The 25,518-nt window shown below is 39.5% G+C and overlaps 1 protein-coding gene across 1 annotated transcript in view; it reads right to left on the reverse strand.

Annotated features, from left to right (window-relative positions):
* Nucleotides 1-25,518, reverse strand: part of LOC137518281 (sodium channel protein type 5 subunit alpha-like) — a 455,983-nt gene that overhangs the window by 372,838 nt on the left and 57,627 nt on the right. Inside the window, exons 4-5 of the mRNA XM_068235926.1 lie at nt 22,630-22,758; nt 10,993-11,084 (exon numbers count right to left, since the gene is read on the reverse strand). Of these exons, the coding sequence (XP_068092027.1) occupies nt 10,993-11,084; nt 22,630-22,758 (221 nt within the window). The remainder of the gene's footprint in view (nt 1-10,992; nt 11,085-22,629; nt 22,759-25,518) is intronic.

Raw genomic sequence — 25,518 nt, forward strand, 5'->3', positions numbered from 1 at the left:
AAGTTGGCACAAGGAGTTGCTTTTGGTCAAAGAATAAATGTATGGGTTCACTTGACCTAGTTAATTCATTTCTGTTTTTCCTGTCACCCGTGTCCCTATTAGTGCCTTACCTTACCCTGCTAAAGCCACACCCATCTTAGCGTACAATTTTTCTGCACTTTTGTGTTTTTACTGTAATGCGTCATCCATTTACTGTTTTTGGTTGCTAGATGTCATGGTTGTTTTTATTGTCTTTGTTGTTGCCTTTTGTGCTGCTTTTTTTGTGTCGCTGAGTTCTCTGTTTGTGCCAAACCCAATTCCGGGCATGACCCAGTCATGCTTGGCGAAATAAACTTGATTCTGATTCTGATTCTGATTAATTCAACAATACCCTGAACGTTCATGTTGAAGGACCTTGCAAAAATATTTGTACAAATTCAGCTCTAGGCACAAGAGCCACCTGAAGCAACACTGAAGCACATACTATTTGGCCACTGGAGGTTACTGTTTGATGTTTGGAAGACAGGCTTTCCAGCATACTGAATAAGAAGCTATTTTCCTGTATACCTAACAGTAACCTTTCGTGGACAGAAGGTGAGAGTACCTATCAAAAGAGTACCCAGTGCTTGTTTATTCCAAGTTTAATACTGCAGAAATCTTTGTGACCAGTACTGGGGACTGATGAACAGTAAAATCAAATAGGTATTTACATATATAGCTTCAGCTCCCATTGGTTAGTTTATGGGCTTCTACACCCAAAGTCCCTGCAAGTCAGGGTCATTTTTGGGTTTAGGCAAACAAGCTGCAGAAGGGGGCACCAAAAATATAGCCCTAGCACTGTATTTTATGGAATACTTATATACAACTGCTAGTTGCCTGAAAAGGGGTATGGCTGGTAACACCCGAAAAGGCACTTCTGATTAGCATAACAATGATAGTGCTGTTAATGTGTTAGTTTAGCAGTAATTGTTTTAGATTTGGTCTGTACTGATTTTTGAAATTCTTCTGGATTTCCAGGACAATATTCTGACCTGTACACAGTATAAGTGGCTACATACTCCCCATAACAGTTACATAAAGAGTTTCAGTGAATTTGGTGAATTTCAGTGAAAGTATATCTGACCTGGTAAAAATTGGGTGTCCTAAATTACATCTAAATAAACTGCTTTTGAGAAACATACCAATAGTTTCTGTATGTAACACATTGTTATTTATGGATGCTAAAAATAATCAATGTAGACTATTATCTTGCTATTCACAGGATTGGAGGGAGCAAATAGATGCCTTGCCTTGGCTTCCTAAAGCCAGAAACGGTTCTGTAAGTGTTGTAGAGGCATGTTGTAGAGACAGGCATTGAGGGCTTCAGGGTGGGTTGAAACAAGCATTACAATAAATGTACTTTATGCATAAGTATACATCCTTTGCATATTAAAACAAATGTTTAATCTCTAGCCTAGAAGGTTATCTCATTTCAAATTTGGTGAGGAAAAATCTTCTCTATGTATATACTTTGCGGTCTATTTCTTAAATACTCATGTTTAGGTTTAGACACTCTGGCCTGCCTAAATTTGATATTACAGGGAATGAAGTTAGTGATTCAAATGACTCAGATGCTAGAGGATTTCCCTCACCTCCTTTGAACTCAGGTTTAGCTAAATAGGCTTAATTCTCCTAGTTATTTAATAGAAATGCTATAATGGGAAGCTGGAGGGCTGTGATGTGACAAGTAAAAGTTGAGTCATCCAGGCTTTCTAGGACACAAAAGTGCAGCTGAGTAATCACATTATCTGCTCTCGTAGTATTTGCTGTAGAAGAGGCCACACATACAGATTTCCAAAAGATCTTTTTCAGTGGTAGACTTTCATGGCCTGAAATAATTTGGGGTAATTTTGAGTGACGATGGGGTTCAGCAACCAGGGTTGCTGCTAGGCCTAGGAAACCACAGGTGCCTGCTTGGGGCCTCACCTACAGTAGGGGCTTTCTATGCTGCCAGGGCTCTTTGTGACTTGTATGGCTGCCGTTACCTCCCCATTACTCACACACAGATCTTGCATCAGGCACAAAAGGAAAAGAGAGTAGAGCGGCACAGTGACCGTGGAATACACTCCAGATGCGGAAATCATTGCATACTTACTAAATTTGAAGTGTGTCACACAGTTACTGAGGCTGCTCTCCTGTCTTGAGGTTGGAGGAAGCCCCAGGTAAGTATAAATATGCACTAGTGTACCATTTCTGGTACACTTTAAGATGAGCAGATGAGCTGTACCAAAAATGTGTGAGCACCTCGGCCCTCGAAGACTGGAGTTGGAGATCATTGAAATAGATGGTATGAGCCAGCCTCTGGCAGCACCAACGGTAACTGTCTCATACAAAGCTAACTTGACCAACTATGTTCACTATTGACATTGAACTATTAGAGATTGATCACTTTGATATTCACTTTGAAATGCAGGAAAAACTGCTGCACCTCAGTGCATCGCTGCCTGACCTCACCTCATGGAGGGGCCAGCATTGACTTCACATCTAAAAAATTGTTTTGATTTAATGCTTTATTGTATGTGACATTTCTTTTGCAGTCAGTCTTTTGGTGTTGCTGTATGCTTATTTCTTGTGGAATGATGGTGTCTTGAATATACAGTACAGTGTGTGTACATATATTTAAGGTGCCTGGAAATTTGGGGGCAGGATAAAGTCAAAAAATGGCTAACCCTGCTCCTGGAAAAGTCCTGGTGGCGTTAATTACAATTTCCCCTCCAAGCCTCCTTGGACTGTGAGGTAAGACGTAATTCACATGCCAGCTATTGTGGATGGCCGAATTACACTGTTTTATCATAATTTGGGCTCCTTCTCTTGAAATCACCCAAATTACTGCCTCAGCGCCGCTATAGCGGTAATTCCTATTATGGCCTATGGTGAGACAGGTAGACCCAAATTTCGAGTGCTGTTTATGCCTGACTCCATAAAGCGTTCCCTTTAAACATATATGTAAGAGAAAAGGGTGATGAGGGACAGCGTCTATCTGTGAGGTGATAAAACTGAGGAAAGCCACCTGCTGGCCAAGCAGCAGTAACCCTGTGTTATCACTCCTAATAGAAACCTGCAGCAAGTCTTTACCGTGAGCAGCAACACCCGATTACTGCTGCTTGGCCAGCAAGTGGATTTCCTCAGCTTTTCAAGCTTCCAATCCGACACTGATGAGGGAGACCACAGCACTCAGAGGAAAAATGAAGGTACAGGCGCACTGAAAGCGTGAGCCGTTGTGAGCTGATGATGTGTCCCACTGAAATGTTGGCTGCAGGACTGGCTATTTATCTCCCTTCAGCAACATGCGTCATTTAAGACCCATAATTACTTTCTTAGATAAGCTCTCAACCTAGAACATAATGGCCCATATGCAATTTACTTTTTCTCTTGAGTTTTCTCCTAGGCGATATATTCACACCTTGTCATAAAATGCCTTTTAAACCACCAGCATGCAAGGCAATACTCAAAATAAATTTGATTGTACATTTTCACCAAGTTTTGGGTGCTTTTTTAATTGTAAAACACTTAAAAGTTACCGTATTTTAAAAATAATATGAAAATTATCTCCTAGGCGATAACTCAGGTGAAAAAAATAATTGCATATGGGCCAATATATTTGACAAATCTTTACATGAAGCCGTTTTGGAGGAAGGCCAATATAAAAAATAGTGAGAGAGAAAGTAAGCCTAGAGGCCCAGCAAGGGTCCTTTCAAACTCATAGGCATGTATTTGGCTTAATAGGCTTGGATTTTTGCACGCTATTTTGCACCTACAGATTTTGCCTTATGTGTCATACAAATTAGAAAGGAAGGGAGGGGCATATATTTCAACTGTGATAAATTATGTTATGCGAAAAAAAACAACCAAAGATACATATGCATTGTGCCACTCCAGTAGTAGCAGCCCAGGATCTATCTGTCAGCCATGGGGAAGGTGCAGAGGTCTATCTGGTTGGAACAGATGCCCTATATTATCTTTAAGCTATCTTTTGGCTTTTTGGAGATTTTCGTATGCCTTTTAAATGCCCAATGAAGGGTTAATCTAACCCAAAATAGACTAGGATCATTGTCTGAAAATTTCACATAAAATTTCCCGCCAATATTGTCAAATTATATGATCTTCCGTGACTAATGGATTTTTTGTCCTTGAAAGACTTTCTCTCTTTTTGAGAAACCATACGTTTTTTATCCAGACTTTGCAATTTTTGATACAATAAAATTTGATACTGAGTTTTGGAATGTATAACATTTTCTGTGGTTTCTCAAGATTATCTATCCTCTTAAATGCATAAGTGAATTTACTTGAGTGTGGCAGCCTACTCATGTGAGAATACCTGTTGAAAATTAGTCAGCAAGGACTACCTCCCAATTACTACAAATATAGCAAAAAAAAAAACCCAAAGGACATGGAGAATAACTCATGAAATCCAGAAATATACTGTATGCACGTGAATGCTGAGTGAAAATGAAAGCAAACATGAGTCAAAGTCAAAGTGAGCTTGACTCCCCAGCTATTCCATTGGTCAGAGATGCTACCAAGGACACGCAACAACCAATAGGAAAGCTTGGGAGGTGGAGGGAAGAAATCAAGATCAACTTTCCATAAAAAGCCAAACTTAGCATATTTCTTGACCAGCCTTTTTCACAGGTTTTACTGATCAGGGTAAAATCACTAAGGTTCCCCAAGGCTGGGTCCAGCACAACTGCATTGTTTTGAATTTTTTACAGAAGAAAAATGCCAATGTGCTTTTTTTCCCATTGCTGAATCAGCAGATGCAACTGGTAAAGTGTAGAGCTATATCTTTAAAATGGCAGTTCAAGATCAAAATTAAAGGCTCTGCTGCAAAGGAAAGTCCCTAATAGAAGGTCTGCTAAAGTCATGTCACCGCATAAAATGGAGGTTTTAACCAAAAATAGAACAGTCGTAGGATTTATGCTCCCTGTTCATCAGATTTAGTGTCTTTCCTGTGTGGGTGGAGCTAAGTTCCCTATGACATCACCACATTACCAGTCTGCTCCTTCTTTCAAGTGACCACCCACAAATAAAAAGATGCTGTAGAAATGTATTACATGCCTTTGTTACGCCCTTGCACTGACTAAACTGCACACAAAGGCATGTAATAAATGTGTACAGCATCTTCTTATTAGTGGGTGGTCATTTGAACTGCAATGGAGCATAGAGGGGCTAGTAACTGCCTCCCTGATAGTAACAGGTAATCAATAAGCTATTATATGATGAAAAGCAATGTGAAAAAAATAACAGAGATGTGTTGTGCCTTCGTTTAGCTGCTTCTTCTCTGCTCCTCAGACCAGACACCACCCACTACAAGTTAGCAGAGACTGATGCCCACTCCTGCAGAGCAAAAAAGTGGGCGTGTCATTGACATTACTGTGGGAGTTCAAGCAGGTTGAATTGTAGTCAGAGAGCACCCTCTTATTTGGCTGACAAGCCAATTACATGTGGATAAGCCATAAAAATAAATAAATAAATCAAAAACGTGTTATAGTATGGCTAATTATAAGCAACACTTCATTATAACAGTAGTATATACAATCACACCATTTACTATACTTCCTTATTAATACATTTTGTAAAATGTTTGTCATATATTACATACATGCGTATCATACATTGTACTGTATGCTGAGAGCAAATATAAAACCTTGTGCTTTGTTAAACTGAAACTCCAGCAAAAAACTGAATTTGGTGGGGAAATTTCCCCTCAGTTTCTGAAAAATGGCAGGCTAAACTTTATTTTGGTAGTGTGCAGAAGTACTGACGTGTTGGTTGAGAACATTCACCTCACTTCCTGTTTAAATGATGAAGAACAGGAAGTGACAGACGTCACATATTTTAACCCTTCCTCACTCTGTTCAAAACAGTTTTGCCTGGAATTTCACTTTAAACAGAAACAATTGGTCAGTTTTCAATCAGGTAAATACATCTTATTCCACATTTCTATTATGGTTGATTAGCATGAATCAAAGTGTAGCAAAATGTAAGCAAACAGTGGAAAATAGAAGGAAGTCATGCAACACCAAGCAGGAAAGACAGAAGCCCAGATTACTGCTACAAAAACACCCTCAAGTCATGATAACACCTCTGTCTTAGCTCAGCTAGATCATTCTAAACAGATGTTGGCAATGTCCACCAAAGAATCTAGAAGTGAGTAGAAAACTACTACTAAGGAGCTACAAATCATTGGAATGGCCAGCAAAATGTTGGTGCTGAAATATATAGAATTTTACAAAAATGTATTCTTCAATAAGTATATATCAAAAGCATAATTAATTACCACATGATTAAAATCAATTAAAACTCATGATTCTATAGCTCTGAACATAAACCAGACCATTCATTACGGGCAGCATAATTTGCACCTTACTTGTACCTACCCGGTTGTAGTCTAAGGCTAACAAGGTTGTGTAGCTGGATGCTACACGTAATGGGGGTGTTTCCGTTGGAATCTATGCAGATTAGAGGCAATACAATATGAATATAGGGTGAATTGAAGATATTATTCTGTGAATGGATGACGTTCTATAGCCTGTCATTTATTATTTATTTATTTGTTGTATTTATAAAGCGCCAACATATTACGCAGCGCTGGACATTAATTTAGGTTACAGACAATATTTAGGGGTGACAAACAGCAATATGACAATACAGGAATACAAGAAAACCAGATCACACAGCACAGTATGAGTACAAGGTAATGCTTAGTCAGTCACTGGATGGGAGCATGGAGTTAGGCAAGTTAGGTTCACTCAAATGCATAGCATGGGTGCACAGTAATAGAGGTGCATGATCAGGTAGGACACAAAAGGAGTGAGGACCCTGCCCAAAGGCTTACAATCTAGACATGTATTTCATACCTGGATACCTGGTTTTAAAAGGGGCCCGAAGATTATTGTTGCATGCATATACCGGTACAAGTAAGGTGCACCTGCAAATTATGCTGCCCGTAATGAATGGTCTGGTTTATGTTCAGAGCTATAGAATCATGAGTTTTAATTGATTTTAATCATGTGGTAATTAATTATGCTTTTGATATACACTTATTGAAGAATACATTTTTGTAAAATTCTATATATCTCAGCTCCCTATGATCTATGTTTGTTTAAACCTTTTTTCTAATAGGTGAGACAGAGAATTGATGAATTAGTCTAGGTCGATATCCCACGATAATTGGTGTGCGTGTTTTGAATTAAAACTTTGGTGCTCCCTTACTCCTTCCCCACCCTGTCACCACCCACACACACTCACGTTTCCACTCACCCCCCCCCCCCCCCATGTGGTAATTCAAATGACAGGTACACATTACAAGAGTGTCCATTATGACCTCTCCCATAACAAATGTGGCCTCAACAACACCGGCTATGGAGGGGGAAGTGGTCACTGTATAATTTACTAAATATGGAATTATTAGTCATCTTTATTGAGCTGATAATATAAAAATAACGGGACAAGGAATCAACACTCCAAAATGCCCACGCCACTGTATTTATTTAAAAGTAAAATAAATTAAAACAGGTAATCCATGGGATAGGAAATGAGGGGAATCTGTACAACCTGGGCAAACATTCTAACTCTTCCCTTACTATAAGAAGGTGATTTTTTTGTTTATTAATGTTTCTGTCCCACTTGGATAGATTCCCCTACTTCCTGCCTGCACAGGAAATGATAAAAATTCTCATAAATGGCGAAAAAGGACAACAAAAAAACAACAATGGTTTTATCACTGTCCAAAACTAAAATAATTTATTTAGTATAGATGAGGATGTGGAGAGCTCATCCTGTTAAGGCCATTATTGTAGTCTAACCAAAATGAAAATGTGTGCAATATAAAAACAGTAACGCGTCTACAATATTAGACAGTTTAATGACTTTCCATGCTTGACACTCAATTGCCAACATCTGTGTTAGGATGTCATCCTAGAGATTATACCATGCAGACCTACCACCTTCCCATGCAGGTCAGAAATGTTAAGCACTAAGGCTGAATGCGGCTTGTCTTCAGGATGCATTCCATCTTTGTCATAACGTGCCCAGCCGACCTGGTAATGGAGCTAATTCCGAACACAACCATCTCATTTCCCACCCTACAAGCAGCTAATTATAATATTAGCTTGAGTGGTGATTATTAGGGGAAAGTACATGTTAACTGCATGGAAGGATTAGACCTATAAAAACACAGGAAAGAAGTTTTTTTTTCGTGTGCTTCTGTGTCAAAACATTCTCTCTTCAGGGAGCGAAACAGCATCCAAAATCAATTTTGCAAAGTAAAGCTAATTGAAGGGGTCTTTTTCTCCAGGTTATGTTGTCCTCATCAATTTGTATTCAGTGCTTAGCGTGTGGATGTTTTATGTTGTATGAAATTACAGAGGGGTGTCCCCGTCACATATCCAATATTAGTGAACAGCTAGTTTCCTAATCGACTTGTCAAGCAAAGCAGTCAAAATGATTTTAAGAGACACGGTCATTTTCATATCGGAAATGGCATTTTCAATTTCTAGAAAATTTTTGCCAAAATACAGTGTATTTTCGGAATATGGCAAAAAAAAATTGTGAAACCGTGAAAAATCTATCTTTTTACCGGACCTATGTGAAAACTTTTAACTTACAGTGAAAAATCGTTATTAGGCTTCTTGCACACTACATGCAATTCTGATTTTTTTTTATACGATCCGATTTCTGATTCCGATTAAAAAAGTACTGCATGTTTTTTAATCGGAATGAAAAATCGGATCGCATAAAAAAAACAGAATTGCATGTAGTGTGTAAAAAGCCTTATAGCGTAAAAATTCACGAAAATGTGAAAAATCATGATTTTATTACAAAATGATTTTCGGTAGCATTTTGCTCGAAATAAAACATTATTTTCGCAAAAATGAATGTGAAAAGAATATCGGCACTTTCGCTCATCACTGTTAACACAGCTCGACCAATATGGCTGAGCTAAGATCATTATGACTTTGGCAATGGAAACATTTAAATATACAAGGCGCTGACAAAGGCAAGCAAAAACTATATTTTGGTGATAAACATTACATATCCTATATCAGTGCGATATACACTATTTTGTCATTTCCATTTTTGAAACATTTTTGAAAATTGTAAATGACATTCCATTCTTCTATAAGCGCTTTTCTAGGCGCTTTTGCTGAACAATTCGTTTTTTCACTTCCTGACATAAGTCTGGAAGTGAACTCTTTGACCCAGAAATAAATAAATACAATGTATTTATTAAAAGCGCATGGGAAATCGCTATTTGCGATTTCCCTACACCGTCCATTGAGCCAAAGCGCTCAGAAAATAGTACATGTAGCTAGCGCGTTTGCGATTTCAAAGAAATCAACACGCTGAGGGCCCGTTTCCACTAGCCACCGCGCACGGCTGCTAGTGGCGCGACGGCTATTCCGGGTCTGCGGGTACGCAGACAAATCCCAGAAGCCCTGCCATGCACAGCTATGGGATTCGCTGCCTCCCACACAAAAACTGATGGCAATCTAGTCCGAATCGCTAGGGTAAGTGATTCGGCCGGCAGCGCCATTATTTCCTATGGCAGAATTTCCCCAAGCGATTTGCCTGCAGGGAAACTCTGTGGATTCGGCCCGGTTTTGGCGCTAGTGGAAACGGACCCTCACATGTGAACATTCTCATAAGAAAACATTGCACAAGCGCTTTTAGGGCGATTTCTAAAATCGCCAGTGCTTAAAACAAAACGGAAACGCTCATAGTGTGAACGAGTCCTTCCTCCTGAAGCACAACAGACCATTAAAATGTGTGGTTAAACTGAAGCTGGGTAGTGCAGCTCCATTACTTTTTAAAGGGGCAATACAGCGAAAAAATGTAAAATTTAAAATATGTGCAAACTAAACAAATAAGAAGTACATTTTTTCCAGAGTAAAATGAGCCATAAATTGCTTTTCGCCTATGTTGCTGGCATTTACAGTAGGTTGTAGAAATCTGACAGAAGCAACAGGTTTTGGACTAGTCCATCTCTTCATGGGGGATTCTCAGGGATTTACTTATTTTCAAAAGCACTTAGTGAATGGCAGTTGCTCTGTCCAACTGCCAAAAAACTGTGTAGTGAGCAGGGAAGCTGGCCAGCATCATTGTTTAAATCCTTTTTAGGGAATATCTTTATAAAGAATAAAAACCTTGCTGAGAATCCCCTATGAAGAGATGGACTAGTCCAAAACCTGTCACTTCTGTCAGATTTTTACTACCTACTGTAAGTGACAGCAACATAGGAGAAAAGTAATGTATGGCTCATTTTACTCTGGAAAAAATGTACTTCTTATTTGGTTATGTTTGCACATATTTTACATTTTTATTTTTTTCGCTGTAGTGCCCCTTTAAGTTGGTTGGAAGGATGATCTAAATAAATATATCAGAGAGAAATTCGCCCTGTATGTACTTAGAGAGTTTAGCCTGTCTAATTCCCCCTCTTCTGAGACTAAGCACCACTTGTAATTTGATCTCTCAGCTGTGTTAGCTCAATAATCTCTGTCATGGCAGAGCGGCTAATTTGTAAACACAGGATGTTAACCATAAAAGCAGGAAGTCACACACTGCAGATGAATTGCAGGATTTGTATCTGCTGTAACAAAGATGTTTTTCTCTAAAGGTTATTATGCTGTTGCTTATCTTTTAGAGCAGAGAGGAAGTTCTGCATTCAGGACCCCTTTTTTTAAATTATCGAATTGTCTCAAGAATTAACTTTCTATATGTGTATAGTCTAAAGCTGAATGACTTGTAGGGGATGAATTTATAGTTCTAGTCCTTGTTTATCGTATGCTGGGAATTCATGAATAAGAAAATACAGTGTACAAGGTATTCATTCTGCAGACAAGCCGCATTCTCGACATAGAACCATTCCAAAGCATGTCAGTGTCAACCACTGTCAGTACGATATCAGTTTGGTTAAGTGGAATGGCATGTGGGCTTTCTGCAAGCAGCCTTAGTGTTTAACCCGATCCTCACCTGGAATGACCGAGATTGTTTTCAATGCTCGAAGTACTCTGAATGTTCTTAAGGCTGACACATTGCCCAGGTCCACAAACTCAGTGGCATATCTGTAATAAGGGAAAGGCACACACAGACTGTAGCAAAACACCATTCGTAGACAACAGCAAATGAGGGGGGAAAACAGGGCACAGGCTGAAGCACTGGCAGTAGCTGAGAACTAGAGAGGGGAGGAGCTCTTACCTGGGATTACTGATATAGTTTTCAGAGCTCTCAGCACTCTGAAAGTTCGAAGGGCTGAAACATTGCCTAGGTTGCTTACAAACTCTGTTACATACCTGTAGAATCAAATCATAGTTATTTGGCATCACGGAATGGAGGAAACCACTGCATGAACACTGAGGGGGTGATTTACAGAAGGGGTGCAAACATTACGCCAGACCAGCAAACCGGCTTGCACCGTCAAATTCCTCTGTCGTTAAAAGTGTAACTCCGACCACACGTTTCAATATACAGCTTTAATGTGCATGTGTCATTTTACCAGTCAATCCTATGGTAACGCAGCAATACACACGACATTCATAGCCAGTTAAGGCAAACCTGAAGCAAAAATAAACTTATGATATAATGAATTGCATGTGTAGCACAGCTAAGAAATAGAACATTAGTAGCAAAGTTAAGAGTCTTAGATTGTTTTCCAGTACAGGAAGAAACGTCAGTTGTAATCTATGCAAAAGGGTTTCCCTGAGCTATTTGTCCCAACTTGGGTCAAAGACAGTTCTGCTTTCTGATTCTGGAGCACTTATATATCAAATAAACAGTGAGAGACAGCTTCAGATAAGGTTTTACTGCAGGAAAGTTCAAAGGATCATTAGCTCTGCTTTGTTTTTGTTTTTTACCAAATCAAGTTTATTTTGAAAAACTGAACATTACAATGTCTTATATCCATAGTAGTGGTATACATTACTGGTATTACATAGGAGTTACAGATAAAGGGCTTGATTCACAAAGCGGTGCTAACCCAGTTAGCATGCCTAAAAGACTTTAGGCGTGATAACCAATGCACCACGCTGGTGAGAAGCCAGTTTAGGCGTGATAAATTTAGGCGTGATAAGTTTAGATAAGTTTAAATCGCGCGCAAATTCCCCCGCGCACAACAGCGCCATTAAACTCTATGCGAAGTGCACCAGACTTTGCTAGCGCAAAACTTTTGATCAGCTATGCACTGTGGTGCTAACCTAGTTTGTGCTATAGTTATCACACCTAAACTTATCACGGTTAAACTTATCATACCTAAACTTATCATGCCTAAACTTATCACACCTAAACTTATCACGCCTAAACTGAGTTTAGGTGTGATAAAGGGCTTTTCACCAGCGTGCTAACTGTTAGCACCGCTTTGTGAATCAAGCCCATAGCATGTTTTATCCGACTTTTAAGCAATCAAAATAGGAATGTCACTTGAAGTGTTTTTTAGATAACCATTTAACAACTGTTTTAAAATAACACGAATAACAAAACAAAACCCACAACTAAAAAAAAAAATCAGTGGTGCCCACTGCGCTAATACAAGAAAAAATAAGAGGAGGATCAAAGATACTTCCAGCCTCCCATGGATAAGTAGTATCAGAGACTAGAGTACATTACATTACAACCACCAGGGTTGTTAAGGGGTTATATAGGGCCGCTATAGGCTTATGACTTAGTATGATGGGAGTCTAACCAGTTCTTCCAGATTCTATTAAATTTACGTAATGCACCTCTTTTTTTGATATATTGATTTTCGTAAGAGGACACCATTCACAGAGGCTATCCATTCTCTATGAGTAGGGACTTTAGTCTGTATCCAATATCTGGTAAGTAGCTTTCGGGCAATATGTAACACTTCAATTATAAATTGGCAGGTATATTTATCTGTGAGAGAATCTGAAAAAATGTATAAGAGACATATTTTAGGGTCACAGGTGATCGGACAGCCCATGTAATCGTTTAAGAATTTAATAACTTGAGCCCAATAGAGGTTACTATCAGCCCAGATCATGTGAAAAAAGGTTCCCCTGTCTGTTATGCACTTAGGGCAATTGGGTGTTACGTTAGCTTTGAATTGAGAAAGTATTACAGGTGTTAAAAAAGCTCTATGACTATGTATTATATACAAATAGATCAAACGATCAGGGGAATGAGGAGATACTAAGAGCACTCTGTAAAGGGTGTCCTCCCAGTCTTGTTCCTCTAATGGTCCCACATCCATTTCCCAAATAGCTTTGAGAGAGTTGGCACGTACACTAGCAGTAGGGGTAATGATTACGTTGTATAAGGCAGAGATTAGCTGTTTGGGGGTAAGACCATTGATCACATTCAAAATACATGAGTCTTTAAGTTCGGACCGTAATGTTTCAAATTGGGTATAGATAGCATGGGATAATTGCATATATTTGTAGAAAGAAGTATGGTGAAGTCCATATTCCTCTGAGAGCTGAGAAAATGATTTAAAGTGACTCTGTAACAAAAATTACAACGTTTTTTCTACCATCCTACAAGTTCCTAAACCTATTCTAATGTGTTGTGGCTTACTGCAGCACTTTATACTATGACAGTCTCTGTAATAAATCAATGTATCTTTCCCCTGTCAGACTTGTCGGCCTGTGTCTGGAAGGCTGCCAACTCTTCCGTGCAGATCTGTTCCTCTATGCACACTCCAGTGTGTGTGTTATTTACATAAGCCAGCAGCTTCTCTGCTATCTTATCAGTGATAGAAGAGAGCTGGATAAAAATCCTAGGCTGTGAAAGGAGCTGGAAGGTCACATACTGAGGAATTAACCACATAGGCAGAGCTGTCTGCAGGAAGCCTGTCACTTCAGTGGGTGAGAGCTGAAGGGGTCAGAAGGTAAACACACACAAGTGATCTCTTGAGATTCAGAAGTAAGGCTGTATACAGTCTGCTTGTGTATGGATGTATTTTCTATGTGTGGACATACTGTACATCAACCTACTTCCTGTTTTGGTGGCCATTTTGTTTGTTTATAAACAAACTTTTTAAAACTGTTTTTAACTACTTTTAATGTGGCGGGGAGCGGCGAAATTGTGACAGAGGGTAATAGGAGATGTCCCCTAACGCACTGGTATGTTTACTTTTGTGCGATTTTAACAATACAGATTCTCTTTAAGTCTCAGTCCTTGAAGGAGTTGGTAAAGAAATGTTATGACTTTATTAATCCAGAATCCAGAGTCTTCTAGCTTGAATAGTTCTTGTAGGCATTTGTTTTCCCAGAGGGGGAGATATCGTACTACATAATTATGAAGTCGTTTTGCATGTGCCTTATCCCATACAATCAGTATTTGTTTCAGGGTCGGAGACAGAGATTGGAAATTAGCTATACCCCGTTTACCTTTTAGGACATTATATACAGGATCAGTATATTTAACAGGCAGTTCATCAAATAGGATGATTTGCAGTGCCTGCTTATCCTCCCTAAACTCAGCATAAAGAAGTGATAACTGTGCAGCCAGGTAATAGGAATAACAATCCGGCAGTGCAATACCCACTAAATCCTTAGGGTGTTGTAGAACAGAGAGGGACAGCCTATGTCGTTGGTGGGACCAAATGAATTGCGTCAGGTGTGCATTTAGTTTAGAGAAAGTATTAGGTGGAAGATTGAATAATTTAAGAAGCAAGGGTGCAAAAAGTGGGGAGTGTCCCTTATATAATTCAGCTGGTGAACCGTCTGAACCAGGGGATTTGGAAGAGGGAAGATCAGCTATAGCATCGCAAATTTCAGAAATGGTGATAGCCCTATCTAGTTTCTGCGCCTGGTCAGTAGTGAGAGGGGGTAGTGCAATTGAGTCTAAGTAGTCATGAATTTCTGAAAATGATTTAGTTGTCCGTTTGCTATAAAGTGTTTTGTAATAGGCTTCAAATCTGCCGAGGATCATCTGCTTTGTTTTTTATTTTAAAAATAGAGTGTTGTTTGTAAACTGCAAATATGCAAGAATGATGCTATGTTACTTAAAAAACAAAACCTATATAACTGAAAATAAAAATATGAGACTCTTTTGTTTGCTACTAATGTTCTATACATTATCTGTACTACACATACAATTCATTATACCATAAGTTTTTTTTTTCACTTCAGGTTTGCTTTAAGTGACACCCTTATTCCCTATGTCAGCTCTGTAGATTCCTATAACATGTGCCCGCATACTGCATTATTATTAGACCATGGGGATTCATGGACGAATAGACTGGCATCTTGGCAAGAGACAAAGCTGTAAGGGAAGAACAGGAAATAATGATGTCACTTATTTTGGTTCCGATATGGCAGAGGTCACATGACTGAATGAACAAAATAGAAAACTTTGTAAGGTAAAAAGTCCACATACGTGTTTATTTCAAATATGCATTCTGCTGTTTGACAAGACTTCCTTTCTGTTAACTTAGGGTTTTCTCTTACATGGAAACTCTATTGCAAATGGGGCTCATTTTAGATTCTTTATATAGTAACTCCAGGCTAGGAAAGTCCAACACCATAGAACGAAAGGATGGAGCATTTTATAATCAAGCACTGAACCTGTAATACCAGATTCCACCTGCAGTTGTGCTGAAGGGAAGATCTGAGATTGCTACTGGGGAATGGGGGTATATCTGAATAGCACTTACAGGAAGCTCAGGTTCACTGGTCTTGTGTAACATTTCTTCCTTTTAGTAAACCATCCATTAAGATGGAAAAATACCATTGTTCATCAGCTTTAAAGTGGGCGTGTACTGAAAAATGATTAAAGCTGCCATTGTTGACTCCATTCTATAAAATACTAGTTACCTGGCTGTCGAGGGTATCCTCTGTCTTTATTATGTTCAGAGTAACTGACCCAGAAAGTATAAAAATCTTAAATTCTGACTTTACTCTACCCATAATGCCTGTGGCACTGATGGGGGTGTGGCTCAGAAAGTACTGACGCCAACAGACTGGCTTGACAGACAGGCTACTGGCATATCCTTTGACATAAGCTTCATTAGCAATGGCAAACCTAATCATTTATCAGTAAAGACCCACTTTAAGTTAAAATTCAGAAAATGATGAAAATTTGATCTTTAGATCAGAAGGAGATGCCATTTTACAGTCATTTAAAAATATTATTAATTAAGAAGTACTACAATTTTTTATTTAGCATATTCTATTTAATCCCAAATATTTTAAAGGGGAAATACTTTTTTTCTATACTGTATATTCATTTCTGCATTGCTAAAAACAGTTTAATGTAGTTTATAGAATTTCTAACAGAAAAAAAAATCACAGTTGTCCACTAACTGCTTACTAACTGCTAACTGCTGTGCTGTGCTAAAATCCTTGAAATCCTGTAAATCTGTTATGTAACAAGTAAATATTTTATAATTATCACTTTCAGCCAGCAGGTGGAAAATTCAATGTAGGAAGCCTAACTGTAACAGGCTTGTAAAATAACGCCAACAAAAAAGTGTATGGCTCATATGCAACTAACGTTTTCTCCTAAGTTTTCACCTAGATGGTATTTTCACACCTTGTCAATAAAATGCCTTTTAAACACCAGCAATCAAGCAGTGCTAAACTATGATTCTTCAAATACTTCACCAAGAATATGGTAAATCGTAACGTCAATTAAACCTGTAATCCAAAATCTTTCACCAAACAGTGACAGTTTATGTACGCTTCAGGGTAATATGTGCTCATGTAATCTTCCCAAATATCACATGACTCACCAAACGTATAAACGGCTCATTGGGGTCAATGAATAATCATTTGCCAGCATCCACAAATAAAATTCACTCCATACACATAGAAATAGAAGCAAGCTTACATGACTGAATCCATAAGAATGGTATCCAATATAAGTCCAAGATCACATAACTACACCAGCAGTTGCAAGTTAGGGCATACTCCATCTTCCCCATGCTTAACCAGTTTTGTACACAGACTTCATCAGGGGGACAAGAATAAATGCATCAGTGCTTCACCGTGAGCTCCCGAAGAAGTCTGCATATGATACCCTAACTTGCTAACTGCTTGTCTTTATATGTGCTCTTGACTTCACACTGGATCCAATTCAGTGTGATCCAGTCATGTAAATTAACTTTTATTTTGTATGCATGGAAAGGATCGTAATCATTAAAAGTAGTTTATCTGCACTACCGTCTTTCCCCTAAAATAAGGCGGTACTTCGCTACGCGTAAATTCATAAGCGTAGTTTTGAAACTTCACCTACGAATTACGATGCATAGATGCGAACTACGATGCGTAAATTCGCACCGGCGTAGTTTCTGCTCGTCAGTCCTGGTTGCTCGTCAGTCCTGCTGATCTCTTTGGCTGCAGTCGTGGCTGAATCACGCACCTGAAACAAGTTTTCAGCTAATCTGACTTCAGTCAGAGCACCTGATCTGCATGCTTGTTGAGGGGCTGTGGTTAAAAATATTAGAGACAAAGGATCAGCAGAGGAGTCAAGGCAACTGATATTATTTTAAAAGAAAACAATCCATATCCTTCTCAGTTTAGATTCCCGTTAAGCAATACCAGTTGTCTGGCTGTCCTGCTGATCCTCTACCTCTAATACTTTTAACCATAGACTTTGAACAAGCATGCAGAAGATCAGGTGTTTCTGTTAGAACTGACAAGATTAGCTGCATGCTTGTTTCCTGCTTGTTACCCCACTCCTGGTAAAACTTTCTAGTGGCTGGATAGTGTAATGGTTAAAGGCTCTGCCTCTGACACAGGAGACCTGGGTTCAAATCTCGGCTCTGCCTGTTCAGTAAGCCTGCCCCTATTCAGTAGGAGATCTTGGGCAAGTCTTCCTAACACTGCTACTGCCTATAGAGAGCGTCCAAGTGGCTGCAGCTCTGGCGCTTTGAGTCCGCCAGGAGAAAAGTGCGATATAAATGTTCTGTGTTTGCTTGTTTCAAGTGTGTGATTTAGACACTACTGACCAGAAAGATCAGCAAGGCAGCCAGGCAACTGGTATTGTTTAACCACTTCCCCCAAAGGGGTTTTTACCCTAACGGACAAGAGTGATTTTCACCTTTCAGTGCTCATCCCTTTCATTTGCCAATAGCTTAATCACTACTAATCACAATGAAATGATCTATATCTTGTTTTTTTTCACCACCAATTAGGCTTTTTGGGGTTGATATTTGTTTTCAGTAACTACTTTATTTTCTATGCATTTAAAAGGGAAAAACAAGGAAACAATGAAAAAATACACTATTTCTCCAATTTCATCTCCTATAGTTTTAATATAAACACTGCTACTGTGCATAACACCCACACATTTTATCTGCCTATTTCTTCTGGTTATTACAAGATTTTAATTATGTCCCTAGTACAAAGTATGGTGACAATATATTATTTGGAAATAAAGGTGTATTTTTTCTATGGCGTTTTTTTGTCACTAGCCTCACGTGCCCACACGCGGGAACGCATATGCTCGTGCGGGAGCGCATACAGCGGCAGCAGCGCTGTTTGAACGTCTTGGAGCCGTTAAGAGGCTCTAGCAGGATGTTTTTAGGATGTGGTTAAAAGGAAAAAAATATGGCAGCCTCCATAAGTCTCTCACCTTGGGTTCACTTTAAAGTACTGGAAACTGTGGATGCTTGCTATGATCATGAAGATTTACTAAGTGTAATTTGCCTTCTTAAAACAGAAGATGCCTGAGGGGTCTTCATGCTTGGTTAGGCGAGTAATAATTGGGGAGAGCACCTGAGCATGTTTTACCCTGAAGTGTACACTAAGTGATTCAGGAAGTCGTTTGGATTACACATCTAATTGATGTTGTGATTTATCCTTACATCCTTTTCTTGTAATATAACGGTTGCATTTACATCAGATTACTTCAACCTGTGAAATGACATAGACCAGTGGAACATACTTACACTCCTGCTTCTCTACCAGCAAAGCAAACTATATCCATCTCAATATTTTTTCTGTGGCTATACACAGGTGAATAGTACTGGATTTCATTATTAGAACACTCAGCAGGCTTTGCAACTTCAATATCAAAAAGGTACCCTGTATTACAGCAAAGCTGAAGTAAAAAAAAAAAAGAAAAGTCAGATACTATACCTATAGAAAGGGAAGGCTCTAGATCCCAGAGTCATTCCTCACTCAGTGTCCTGACTCCAGCGCTAGATCCCAGAGTCACTCCTTACTCTGTGTCCTGGCTCCAGCGCTAGATCCCAGAGTCATTCCTCACTCGGTGTCCTGGCTCCAGCACTGTTACCCCATTAGAGCTATTCGACAAATTGGCCGAACAAACCTCCATGGGCCTCAGAAGGCCACGGGAGCTCTTGTGTCCCCAAGCGCTTCCCGAAGACTGGCAGCTGCAAATTGCGCCTGCAGGAGTGCAGGAGAGCTCGAGGACACAAGTGTTACTGATGCTTTACAAGGTGGTATTTATCAACTGGGTGACCTCACTGGAAACCAGGAAACAGAGGGAGGAACAAGGTAGGCTCTTTAGAATCCAGACACTTCCCTCTCCATAGGTTAAGTATCTAAGTTTTATTTGACTACAGATTTGCTTCATTATTAAAAAGCCAGACAAATAAACAGACAATGGTCTCTATTCAATTAACTTTTCTCTACAGTTTTTTTTCCAAGAGATCACTGTTCATCTTGTCTACAAATTAAAGATAACCCGAGCCAAGTCTAAGATTTAAAAAAAAAAAAAACAGTCTGCTTTGTCCATGGGGGTTGCTGGACCAGGCAGCGCTCATTACCTCCTCTCCCTGCAACTCCTATCTGAAGCAATCCATCACTTTCAGTTTCGTGACCTTAGGGTCAAAATGCTGCAGAGGAAGCTCCTGTGCTCTGCACAGCACTGACTGATGTGAAGGGGCGGGGGAGAGGAGGGGACCAGGCAGCATAGAGCCTACTGAAGGCTCTGATAGGTGGGGAAGGGGCGTTTTGCACGCATTCCTTAGGGCTCTTTCACATCTGCGCAGATTTTGAGCGTTTTAACGCAGCAGCTGAAGCTTGCGTTACCCAAGGTGAAATAAAAGTCCACAGACTTTCATTTTAGCTTTCACATATAACGCAGCATTTTTGTGCGGTGCGTTACAACGCACCCAGGCGCAGTTTTTCGGCTGACCCTAGCGTTACGCGTTACAATGTTAGTCAATGTAAAGCGCACGCTATGCGCGTTTTTAAAACGTTGTCAACGCAGGCAGACAGTTCCAGAATGCAAATTTCTCTTTAATTTGCATTTGACACAGTTCAAAATAGTACAAAAAAAAATTACTGCAGCGTTTTCATACTTGTGTTAACGCACTGAAAACGCACATCGAAAAGTAGTAAAACGCAAACAGTAAACAGCATACTTTCTGCTTTTCTCAACGCACCCTGTGGTGTGAAAGAGCCCTTAGTCTGCAGTGGGATGCCTTTTCCACTGAAAGTCGACATGTGAATGAAGATATATTCCGGGGACTAGCGGGGTGCAGGGGGAACAGAGAGCGGCAGTCAGGGCATACAAAGGCATGTCCTGCAGATGGGAACATGCCTCTGTGTCCCTTTTTTAGATTTAAGAACCCGCCTCGGGTTCTCTTTATCTCTCCAGCACTTAACAATTGAAAAAGTAATTTAAAAAATGGTTAACAAGGTAATATAAAGTTTTAAGCATTTCACTTTAATCATTTCCTTGCTTGCTGGGGGTTAAAGGGTATTTTATTAATAAGTAGTAAAACATTTCCTGTGAGAAGCCTCAGGAGAACTGATTTGAATGGGGACCAAGGAAAGATAAAGGTGAAACTTGAAAAATTAGAATATCGCGCAAAAGTCCATTATTTCAGTAATTCAACTTAAAGGGTAAAACGAATATTTGAAATCGGAGCCTTTTGCAGGTGTTTTGGATTAATTAGCAGTTTAGAGTCTGACACTTTGAGCCAAGAATATTGAACATTTTCACAATACTCTAATGGTCTGAGATTTTGATTTTGGGGGTTTCATAAGCTGTAAGCCATAATCATCATAATTATAACAAATAAAGTCTTGAAATATCTCGCTTTGCATGTAATGAATCTATTTCATATAGTAGTTTCACCTTGTAAGTTGAAATTACTGAAATAAATGGATTTGTGCACGATATTCTAATTTTTTGAGTTTCACCTGTACTTTGTCAGATAAAACAGGGAAGCTAAATCCTGAGTTAAAACTGATACGGCCTTTATTCAATGAACTTTTTCTCCAGACTTGTCACCCAGGAGATAATATTTCATCTCATCAGCAGAATATTTTTTTAAGCACCTGCAACTAAATACAGTAAATACCAAAATACTAAAAAGTAGATAAAGAAGAACTACCGGTATACATTTATAGTATAAGTATTTCCTTTCCTGCTGCTGGCTGGTGGTGACCTTGTTTTCAGCATACACATATCTATGCAGCAAATGCATTCCTAGACACCCAGATAAATTCCATTTAATAAATTCCACACAAGGAAATTCCATTTAATCAAGTCATACCTTTATTTAGTGTATACTGACATTTATGGTAATTTACCTAGTTTACTTTATTTTTTCATGAGTCTTATTTTAACTATTTTGACAAATTGAACATTTTAGTTATCAAAATGATTGACTGTTTTAATTCTGCAAAGTCTTATCAAACATACAGTACATGTTTAAGTATCTAGAGCTTGCTTCTGCATGTAGGTTTATATCATACATCTCTGAGATCTCAGCACTGGAAACTGAGATCAAAATATTAATCCAATTGCCCTAACCTTGGCCCCAGCTACACTAACGTTCACCCTGATATACCCAAAAAACACTAGCTATCCCTCATCACCTAAGTCCAACACTAACCTGATGCAGCCTTACCCAACATGAACTGAACACTGTGCTGCCTGAGGACAGTGATACTTATCTTCAGCTTTACCAGTCCAGCTCCCACCCGTCACCAAGACAGACTTCTGTTTTTTTCTATACTGTGCATAATAATCCTTCTGACCATTATGCCAAGCTATTTGCCCATATAATCATATTTGTCATACAATCCTAATTTCCTTACTGTTGCCATGAATATTACCAAAGTAAAATGTTGTTGTAGTTACATAATAAATGATCTATAAACCAGTTTTAACTAATTTTTAACTTATTTTCTTAAGAATTTCTGTTCCATCTAAAAAACTGAAGAAAACTTTAAAAAAAGTTAGTTAGTAATGCTATTTGTAATACAAATTCAACAAAATAATAATAGTCATTAACATGTATTATTATTATTATTATTATTATAAGGGCCGGTTCACATTGAAGCGCATCCGCTCCTGCGCTGCGTTCCGCTCTGTGAGGCGGAGTGAGCGGAAGGATTGTGCATGTCGGGAACGTCCGCTCCAGTGAGCGGAACGCAGGGAGCGGAAGGGAGCGCAACGCAGCAATGTGAACTTTCCCATCGGGAAAGCATTGCTTCCGCTGCTGCATTCTGCTCATCGGAGCGGAACGTAAGCTATTTAAAGCCTAATGTGAACCGAGCCTTATTATTATTATTTTTTTTTTTATTATTCAGTTATCACTATTAATAACACTTATTATTACCTATTATTATTTATAATTGTGGGTGGACTGAGCTCTATTGTAACCAGGCTTTAAGCTCTACATATTCAGTATCTAATATATGGCAAGAAAAAAAGAATAATACTCACGCCATGACAATAACACTGAAATCCAGCCAGTTCCATGGGTCTCGCAGGAAGGTGAATGGTTTCAAACAGAATCCCCTTGCCAGTATTTTTATCAAAGATTCAAAAGTATAAATGCCAGTGAAAGTATACCTGAACAGAGTGCATAAGAAACAAACAGAACAGTAAGCCAATGATTGCAAAAACATGGAGAACTACAAACCTCCCACAATATGGCTGCCTATCTAATGTATAAATACCACTGGGAATACTTACCCAACCTGTACATGATTTCAAATGGGAATACAAAAAAAAATGTTGAATAACCAGTCTCACGGTTTTGATGGTTTTACATCCATCTGTTTGTATACTATTCACCAATACCAAAAGATAGATAAATACATAGATACATAGATAGATAGATAGATAGATAGATAGATAGACTGACGGGCAAATAGAAGCATGTTTTCTAAACTATTATGTTCTAATCTAATACTTATAGATCAAAATATTTTTTGTACATTTTTAATAACAATATTATGGCTATTACATCAAAGTCCATCCAAAATTATTTTTTCAGTATTATTTTTTGTATTTATAAAGCACCAACATATTACGCAGCCACTGGCGTAACAATAGGGCTTGCAGCCCCTGCTCCCTGGGTCCCGCTCGGGGCCGTTTTGTGGGGGTTGGAGGGGACACAGCATGAGGGGAAAGCCATGGCGGCATTCGGCGGGAAGGGGGGACGTCCCCCCCCCTCCCTCACCTCGGGGCTCTCCCCTCCAGCCTAAATTAGAGTCCGGGCAGCGGCAGGCAGCAGACAGATACATACCTTCTGTGCGCTCCAGTGTGCGTTCCTCTCTCTAGTCTCTGACGCGACTTCCTGTGGAGCGCACTGAAGGTTTGTATCTGCCGCTGCCCGGACTATAATTTAAGCTGAAGGGGAGAGCAGAAGGGAGAGCCCCGAGGTGAGGGAGGGGGGGAACGTCCCCCCTCCCCGCCGAATGTGGCCATGGCTTTCCACTCATGCTGCGTCCCCTCCAACCCCCACAAAACGGCCCCAAGCAGGCCCCGGGGGGAGGCGCTCAGAAATTCTGCAGGGGGGCCCGGTGGGGCCTAATTACGCCCCTGTACGCAGCACTGAACAATAAATACATACAATGGTACAAAGGAAGGCAGACCTAAAGTAACAAGGTTATACAGCATAGGATAAAGTGATACAAGGTAAACATGGTACAAGAATCTTGTAACAAGATACATGATCATGCGATTTTGGGCTGGTTATGTAGGCCTAGTAATACAGCTACAAGGTGGTTATAGGAAAGGAGCACACCATCATGTAGAATACACTAGGGAAGGGAGGACCCTGCCAAAGGCTTACAATCTAAGCGATTAGGTGGACACTGATAACCGTGCAGGTATTTCCTCCTTAAACATAAAAACACTATGGGCTCGATTCACAAAGCGGTGCTAACCCAGTTAGAGACTTTAGGCATGATAACCATTGCACCACGCTGGTGAAAAGCCAGTTAAGGCGTGATAAGTTTAGGTGTGATAAGTTTAGGTGTGAAAAGTTTAGGCATGCTAAGTTTAGATAAGTGTAGATAGCGTGCAAAGTCCCGCACGCAAAGCAGCGCCATTAAACTCTATGCGAAGTGCACCAGACTTTGCTAGCGCAAAACTTCTGATCAGCTGTACACTGCGGTGCTAACGCAGTTGGTGCTTAAACTTATCATGCCTAAACGTATCACACCTAAACTTATCATGCCTAAACTTATCACACCTAAACTTATCACACCTAAACTTATCATGCCTAAACTGAGTTTAGGCGTGATAACGGGCTTTTCACCAGCGTGCTAACTGTTAGCACCGCTTTGTGAATCAGGCCCCATGTCTAAATTGACCAAGAACAGTCACATTTTTAGGTAAAGTAGATCTAGTAATGCACTTTCTCTTGTTGAAAAGACAGATTTCTAAAAACACAATGTGCAAATGTGTAAAAGAATGTACATAAAAATGCAGACAAAAAAAATGCAAATACAGAGAAAAGTCATACAAAAATGTAGAAACGCATATGCTTTAAAACACATGCCACTGCTAATAGAAGCCGCATGCCATAGATAATAAATTGATTACTTTTTGTACTTAACTAGCAATCTCTTCATCAGGACTCATGTTATACAAACGGTTGAAAAACTTCGGGCTAAGGCACACTTAACAGCATTTTGCACAGTGTCTACGTTTTGATAAACACTCTCTCCCTCCCTTGAATGAGAATTGCAAAATCACTCATTCACACAGGTTTTTAATTGAAGTGAATGAGAAAGTGTTTTGAAAAAGGCTGTGCAAAACACTGGCAAAAGTGCTGGCAAGTGTGCCTCAGGCCTTAAAGAGAAACCGTAACCAAGAATTGAACTTCATCCCAACCAGTAGCTAATACCCCCTTTCCCATGAGAAATATTTTCCTTTTGCCAAATGGATCATCAGGGGGGGGGGAGGGGGGTCTGTATGGCTAATATTGTGGTGAAACCCCTCCCACAAATGATGTCAGCGCCTCACAGTACTGAGGTACTGACATCACACTGTGGGAGCCTTGTTGCATTGTGGGAAATAACAGCTGTTTACAACTGCCAAAAAAAGCAAGCAGCATCTCCTTCCAGTGACATCACCTGCCAGCAGTAAAAATGTCACCATGTGATGAATGTCATAATGTAAATCAAGGAGAGGAAATATTTTACAATGGGCAAACACTGACTAAATTATTTATACATAATTAATGTAAAAATTAAGCAAATTTTTATTACATTATTTTTCTGGAGTTCCTCTTTAAAGCCTAGTGCATGCATCAAATTTAGAATGCCCAGTGACCAACCAATTTTACCATCACCATGTAGCATGAGGTCCAACAGATAT

This window comes from Hyperolius riggenbachi, chromosome 5, assembly GCF_040937935.1.
Source record: "Hyperolius riggenbachi isolate aHypRig1 chromosome 5, aHypRig1.pri, whole genome shotgun sequence".
NCBI lineage: Eukaryota > Metazoa > Chordata > Amphibia > Anura > Hyperoliidae > Hyperolius > Hyperolius riggenbachi.